Here is an 8,395-nt window from a genome sequence, read left to right as displayed (position 1 = left end):
TCAATATCATATTATTCATCCGCACCCAATGGTGCATAGGGCACTGCGTCATATAAACGCAGCATTTTCTTGGTTGTTAATACATGAAGGAAAGGTGATTAGCCCTCCGCTTCAGGTACCAGTCCAGTGAATAAATATTAGAGTGAAAAAATCACTTGTATTTCTTTGTCCCGGGACTTCCAGTACGGTAGCCGAGCGTGCTAACCATTACACTACGTAGGCGGGCAAATTATTATAAAGCCAAGGATAAAATACAATAAAACGAGAAAGCTGGTTTTTTAACGGTGGCAAATGTATTTCCTATTTTCTCATATAAATATAAATATAAAATTAATAAAACTTAAAAATAAATGGTAAAATGCTTTATACAAATGTTAGACTCTGCGAGTTTGTCACGATAGGGGGAGTGAAGGAAGAGGAGGGAAAATTGGCTAGGGGGGATCGTGGGATCGAGGGGCCCATTTCCGCACCCTGAGGGACACCAAAAGTTCAAAGGGAATCGATCAGATACTTTCTTACAAGTCCACGAACGGCCATTAGATAATAAATGGAGTTTGTGGATATCTCATGGATAAGCTTTTGGTGACTCAGGGTGTTTCTGGCGTGATGATTTAGAAAGGTGCTCCGTATGATCCTGAGGGCCTGGCAGCTGGGTATCCGCCTCCTCCGAAGCTAGATCCAGAAGACTTCTGCTCGTACTGCGCGACCTGGAGAGCTTGACGGACTCCTTCGAGATCGATGCCCACAACTCTTGAGCTGTAGGATGGAACTCCGTAGGAAGATGAAGGGACTCCGTAAGAAGATGAGGGTGCTCCGCCAGGGTATCCGCCGCCACTGCCGCCTCCGTGACCGCCTCCGTGACCGCCTCCTCCAGACTGGGACTCTTCACGCAGAAGGATCTGCTTGATCTGCTCGAGGAGCTGCGGGTCCACTTGGCTGCCCTCGGAGGTCTGGTAGCCGGAGCTGACTGACTGGTAGGACCCTCCGCCGATGAGGCCGCCGCCGCCGCCACCGCTGCTGAAGCCGCCGCTAAAGCCGCCGCCACCGCCACTGCTGTAGCCGCCACCGCCGCCGCTGCTGTAGCCGCCACCGCCGCCGCCACCGCTCGGCCTGTTGTAGTTGTAGCCCGATGGGGGCTCAGCGAGGGCGCAGCCCGCCAGGGCCACTACGGCGCACTAAACAGACAAAACGAAACAAATAAAAAAACTGTCGAATCCGCGAAGTTTATACATTATCCAAGAGGTTTGTACGTATGAATTATAAGAAAGGAATGTAAGGCTGATCTAGAGATAGTTGAAAAGATTAAGAAGAGTTCTTAAAGGTAGTATAGACATGTGGGGCAAATGAGTAACGAGAGAATGACTAATAAATTTTATGTGGCGAATGTGAGCGGGAGAACGGAACGAAGACGATCGAAAAAGACTTGGATCAGATTAATCAGAACTTAAAATTCGGTGGTATCAAAAGTCTGCATAATAGGAAAGCATGTATGACAAATGTATGGATGTTGAAGGAAGCGAGGAGTGTATGTCAGGACGGAAGAGTGTAGCGTTCCATTTTCTCTGCCTACCTCTGCGGAAAACGGCGCGATGGTAGTAGTAGTAGAAGTACGCATGAAATACTGCGTGCACTGCGCGTATCCGAACATACGAGTACATATGTAACATATATTCAGATGCTGCACAATGTTATCAACGGCGCGATCTAATTATGTAACGCCCAGGATGCATTCTAGAGAGTGCAAGTAAAAGCAGCGTGTGCAGCGATGCAATTATGATGGTATAAATCTATTGCGTACGATGAAATAACAAGCGGTAACAATGCATAAATTACGGTGAATATATTTCTGAATATTTTTTACTTAAATATCAGTATATTTAAAATATTCAATTTCTCTCCAAAAATATTTCATGCCTAATTTGGGACTCGATTATAATCCTTGCCAACATTTTTCTTTTCATCTCTCGCGAATCTATTGATGTTTGAATAATAAACCGTAAACTTCAATAAAACTTTCCCAATTTAATAATATTGAATTTTTATTACCGTTGACATCTATTTTTACCTCATAAATATGGAAAGCAGGCGCTCCGACGAAAATATGTCAATAAATTATTCAGCGTCAACTTAATAAATTCAGTAGCTGAGATCTGACGTTATTGTTAGATAAACATGTGAATTATGTTAATTTATCGATTAGAGACAAGATTTATTTTGATTAATAGATATTTTTTGAGAATTTATGGCTTCATACAGTTCTTTATAAAAGTCGATAGTATATATGAACTGACCATTTATTTTTGTCCTCAAAACGGGACGTCTACCAATTTTTACGTAATGGTATGTACATATATTCAAGAAAACACGTATTATTTCATAGATTTTATGTATTAATAAAAAGAAAAGTAATATTGATAAAGAAAATAAGAGAAATAAATAATGAATTTGAAAAGATTGTGTTGTTTTATATTTTTCTGATGAACAAATTTTATATATTGGTATAAGTGGGTTTTCTTTTAAATAAGAATGGAATTCTTGGAAGGATTATTAAAAATGTATCTTAACTAACAACTACTCCGACTTGGAATTGTGTTTTTTCTGTCGTCCACGACCTATTCATCTGTGAAAAGACTCTTTCTACGAAAGCATTTGTTCCGGGCAAGTATAAAATGTATTCAATGATTAAAATCTAAAGTTATATGAAACGGCTATACTGTAGTTTGTAACTACCGTCGATTTATTGCACTTTTTTAAAATTGTTACCGTGTGTTGCTCTTTTCTTGAAAACGGCTATCTAAAAACGGGACGGTCCCGTTCAAAACCGAACGTATGGTCACTTTAGGTATACTATATGATGTTACGAGATATTTATTAATGACATCTTGAAGTTTTGGACTAAATTATGTACGATCTAAATAATAATAAAGCAAAGAAATGAAACCATTGAATAAATATATGAAAAATCATTACATGAATATAATTAAATTTCATTGTGCAAAAAAATGTAATTACAAAAATACACAAGTCGTTCATTACACGGGCTCAAAAATTTCGAAATATAACCGAATCCTACACTTTTTGCTTTGAAATTGCTGACTGCATCTTTTATATAATATTCGTAATGATGATTATGAGTCGGTGAAGAAATATGAATAAAGTGCGGTCCGAGAGAATATATAATAAGTGAAAGGACCGGACTGGAGATGAGGTGACCTCTCGGTTCATCTCACCTCGGGGTTCGGGGGGGGGGAGGACTAATGATTGAGGAAATCTGATGATACCTCGAGATAAACGATTCTCAGATGAGAAAGTAATGTATACATATACATACACAATGACTGCAATTGCGACATCTATTGTTTTTGTATACATGGGAACCTCTTACTTAAATTATTATTACGAGACTTTAATCCGATTTCGTGCTTCAGAGAAATTTCCCGCGGTATTTACATGAACGTTGCTTACGTTAAACTCACGAGTCTGTCTGCAAAGTTCAGGTGAACTTTACTTGCTTGAGATTCAGGTTTACGAGTAAGCGTAATAACTAATAACTAGTTTGCTAAATGATCGGTAAAAAGTTCAACCGGTCAGCCTGCCAGTCAAGACGAATGTTTGACATACATATTTTGATCTTGATATTCTGATTTATGGACTTTCGATTATTGCTCATTCGATTATTTTCAATAGACGAAAAACATGACTGACATTTCTGGCAAACTTGTCGGGCGTGGAAATCTGTCTTTTGGTTTATTGCGATAAGCTGGCGACGCAGTCAAACCGCGTCCGACGCATAAATAACCAATCCGGATTTCATCGATACGGAAGATTGTTTTAATGACTACCTACGTTACTTTAATTTATATAAAAAGAAAATTAACAGCTAATGACAAGTTTAGACCAAATAATATAGTAATTTTTTCGAACACCGATTTTTTTTTGCAAAAGCTTAGCGTCAGAGTTTTTAGTCCTTTTAAAAGTATGAAATAATGCGCTTTCTCGAATTGAACATATATTTTTTGACACTTTGAATATTTTCGAAACATTTTCAGAGGAAAATACAAGAAATCGTCTAATTTTAACATTTTCCAAATATACTTTGATGCGTGCAAATATGGCGTTATATTTAATGAATTTATTTATTAAACTCCTTATACAGATTATATATTACGTACACTGGTGAATTTGAACCTTGGGTCGGAAGATATTGCTATAAAGCAGTATCTTACTCCCAACAAAAATATACTAGTATCACTACAAAATGTGAGTATTTTGATAATACTGTAAATTTACAAAAGGTAACGAAGCCATAGACATTTCGATTAAGTAAGAAGAGGAAGAGAGGGTTAGAAGAAAATTCAAGAAAAGGATTATAATATTGAAGGTTAGGGTTTTAAGGATAGAAGGTAATATTTCAAACGTTTCATGTGTGTGCATTTTGACGTCTATAGGAAATAATTACATAGTCTTAAAAGAAAAGAAAAGGAATTAACAGAAAAGGAACTTTTAAAGAATGATATGATATGTCGAGAGATGGAAATGGTTCTCATTGATCGTGATCGGAAAAGTATATAAAGTTCTCAACAACGAATAAATTCTAACAATTTTTAAACACGTTTTTTACACCAAATAACAAGATAAAAACTTTGTTTACACTCAACGCATTTCAATACAAAGTTTTTTTCCTTTTTTGTTGAAGCTAGAGAGATCTTTGATACGTAATTAAATTCTTGTAACACGATTGTCAAAATATAGCTACTTAATAAATATACATAATATATATTTTTTTATTTATTCAACATTCTTATGTTGAAAGTATCTTTAATTTTTTATAAATATATTAGCAAAAAGTGATTTTTAATGAATTCAAAATGACAATTACCACTCGAATATAAGTAAGCTACGGATTAAATACAATATTAATAAACCGGTTTTCAAAAAAACAAACAAGAAATTAAACACTATTCGATAGTAAGCAAAGCAGTACTCAATCGGATGATACCTATGTATGTACACACTCAATTGAAACTGCAAGTTACTTTCTAATACCATATAATCCCTCAATGTTTATTGTTTTTTTTTATTATATTTGAATATCACTTGTGGATGGAATAATTATCACTAATTGTCAAATAAATTCAAACATAAAAACAAGAAGACTATTTTTCTAAAATCTTTAAAGAAATAAGGGAGATATGAAGGAAATTAGTTTTTTAACTAACGATTTTTCAATTCCAAAAAAAAACACATTACGTGATCGGAATTACGTCACAGTATTCAAATAAACTTGTCACACACGAATTCATATTTCCTATACATATTTTATTGTTCGGTGAAATTTATCCCTGTGATGATTTTAAAAGTACAAGCTACGTTATGAACAAAACGTATATTGTATTTTTTTACTATATTATATATTGTTATATGTTAACGATAATAACTCAGTACATATATTACGATTTTTGATCTTTTATAGATCGGTAGAGTAGTGGTATGCTCGATTGTATCAAACAAAATATGAATGCTTAAATCCTATGTTTTGAACATAACTCTGGACTATTACTACTATTCAAAATATTACGTTGATTAAATGCTATGCCCTGTGAACAATTGAGAGGAATTAGGATGAGAAGAATAATTAAAAAATTAGTTACATTTTTAGGAACGTCTGTTTTTAACGGTAGGTATTTTAAAATTATTGAAAATTCCCCCCGAAACATCGTAAACGCAAGTCCGGTAAATACTATTTTTTTAGGAAATTTGCTTAATAAAAAACAACTAGAAATCAAGGAAGATCGCGTGTTTGGAATCAGTAACTATGCGTTTATTACTGTTTTCTTTAATGTGTTTCTTACACTTTAAAAAAAGTTTTTTTGTTGAATTATATTTTTATTATTTTACAGTGTATTAGAAAACGTTACTTAAGTAATTTTTACAAATTGTTTTATAGAGAAAAAGAAACATAAAATTTATAATCATTGAGAACACACTTTCTTCTCATTTAATTTCATTCATTTGTTATTTTTATCAATGGAGCTTATCTCAAGCAAGTACAATTTGAAAGTGTTTAAAAAATGAAGTCAACACTCAACTTTCTTGCACTTTTTTCTTTCCATTCTCAGTATTAACACGTCGTAAGATCAATTAAAAAATATTTAATACAATTTACGCTGAAAAATAACGATGCAAGTGAAATTTTTGCACTCCGTCGACGTTAATTAAGTTTGAAAATCAGGTTTTAAATCCATGATTAATGGTTTATTGTCGATAGCTTGTACATTTAAGTGATTTGTCTTTCTTATTACGAATTTGAGAAGAAAAGTGGTAATCACCAATTAGTGGAAATTTTGTTTTGGAAATATCACGTATTTAATGGAAACTGCACATCATATAAATTTAGCGAAGGATTTAACGTGATATTAAAATATTTTATTCTCAAAGTAAATATGATAATATCATTAATATTAAACTCGTTTTTAAATATATTAAAAACTTCTGAATTACTTTTAAATATTAAAATATTAATTATCTATTAAAATATTTTAGCAGTATGAAAAAAAATGTCTTCATTCACTACTTTTAAGGTAAGTTTAGGTTTAGTAAGGTTATATTCAGGGATGCGTAAACAAAAAAAGATTTGATGTAAATATTATTTTGTATCTAATTTAAATTATAGTATAACTTAAGGGCCTTTGAGGTAATATTTCATTATTATTTATAAAAAAAACTTAACCATAGCTAGCTGCTATGAACCCACTTAGTATCATTTATAATATAATGATAAATATCTCAGTTAAACAGTAATTATGTTTTTTAAATTTTACATAAATCAAGTTCGATGAAAATTTTGAGACTACGAATATGGCATTCTTTCCTTTAACAAGCTATTTCACAGATTACATTATTTAAAGTATTTTTTTTAAATAAACAAAGAAAAATAACCCAGTTAAACATGGATTTAGTCTTTATATAGCCTATATGACTATAATCTAAATAAATCGAGTTCAATAATTAATTTCGAGACTTTGAATATGGATTTGACAGGATTATATTGTTTGAAGTAAAACCATAGAAATAAACATAGATAACTCCGTATAACATGGCTTTAGTCTAAATAAATCAAGTGCAATAATGAATTTCGAAACTATGAATATGGGATTCTTTCCCTAAATAGACTATTTAACAGAATTCTATAACTTGAAGTAAAACGATATAAATTAACATGAATACCTCCTTATAACATGAATTTATTTCACTATTTAATATAAAGTATGAATGCTTTATAATTATAATTAATAAACAAGAAATAAAAACAGTCGGTTTTTGACAAAAACTGCATTTTAAAGGAGAAAAAAACTATGTTCAACGCACGCACTGTGTAATTTGGAATCACTGTTCATCACGGATGGTCCATTTTCCCAATTTTCACACGTAAATATCTAATGCAATTCTAGTGGTTCGGCGACGTCACGATGGGGGGATTAGTGAAGTACAGAATAATGAAATTGTCGACTTACCGCTAGGAATGTATTCATGATGTTTGGGCTGTGTGTACTCCGAAACGTCGGGGTGAGAGTGCGACGTGAATGAGGAGAGAATGCCTTTTATATTGGAGCGTCTTCTTCGTCCCATCGTCCACCAATGGGGGGATCTCCCGCCAACTCTCGGCTGATGAGTCGACATTCAAAATCTGCCCTACCAAGACTATCCACTGCCACATTCGACCGTCGCCAATCGGACAAATAACCAACCAACCTGCTTATACCATTTTTGGGTTATTATGCCGTGGAATTATAGTCATTTTTCGGAAATTTTGTCACCATAACAGAGACCATAGTCAAGACACTATGCCACGGAAATAATGAGTTGTTAAAACCTTAAATGAGTTGTTGAAATTAATTATTCTTCAATTTATTAGAAACAAATAGATATCATTGTCATTATCATATAAGTGTACAACATTTTGAGTGTGTCCAAATACTCATTTACATCTCACCAATAGATGTCTCTAGTGATTCATGAACAAGGTTTCTAAATTGGTTCATATATATATAGAACTTCCAAGAATTTGAGTAGTGTGGTTGTCAATAATGGGTAGAATTGGTGAATGTTACACGTGATTTAAAAAAAAAATAGTATTTTGAACAATATCTATTGAATACGTACATTAAAAAAGTGTGTGTGCGTGTGTGTGCGTGATCTGCATAAAGTAAAACGCAATAAAATTATCATAAAATACTTGTTATTTGAAAATTTCTCGCTTACTTTAAATCATGGGATACACAATTATATATTTAGGCTTAAACTCCTTTACATAATCGAATATATAAAACAATATCTTCCAACCTATCAAAAGCGAGGTTTTCACTTTACACACTATTTCCGATCCGTATCCGCA

At 33.3% G+C, this 8,395-nt stretch overlaps 1 protein-coding gene across 1 annotated transcript; it reads right to left on the bottom strand.

The window, feature by feature from the left end:
* Positions 1-271: 271 nt before the first annotated feature.
* Positions 272-7,554, bottom strand: LOC148307702 (uncharacterized). The gene is made up of 2 exons (XM_088262953.1): positions 7,515-7,554; positions 272-1,175 (listed from the first exon to the last, which is right to left on the bottom strand). The coding sequence occupies exons 1-2, from the start codon at positions 7,530-7,532 to the stop codon at positions 612-614; spliced, it is 582 nt and encodes a 193-aa protein (XP_088119079.1). The 5' UTR covers positions 7,533-7,554; the 3' UTR covers positions 272-611.
* Positions 7,555-8,395: the final 841 nt, after the last annotated feature.

The sequence above is a fragment of the Brachycentrus maculatus genome, unplaced genomic scaffold, assembly GCF_059751285.1.
Source record: "Brachycentrus maculatus isolate JH-2025_06_01 unplaced genomic scaffold, ASM5975128v1 h1tg000194l, whole genome shotgun sequence".
In the NCBI taxonomy this organism is placed as follows: domain Eukaryota; kingdom Metazoa; phylum Arthropoda; class Insecta; order Trichoptera; family Brachycentridae; genus Brachycentrus; species Brachycentrus maculatus.
Note: the sequence above shows the minus strand (reverse complement) of the source record. Positions and strands in the feature narration are given on the sequence as shown.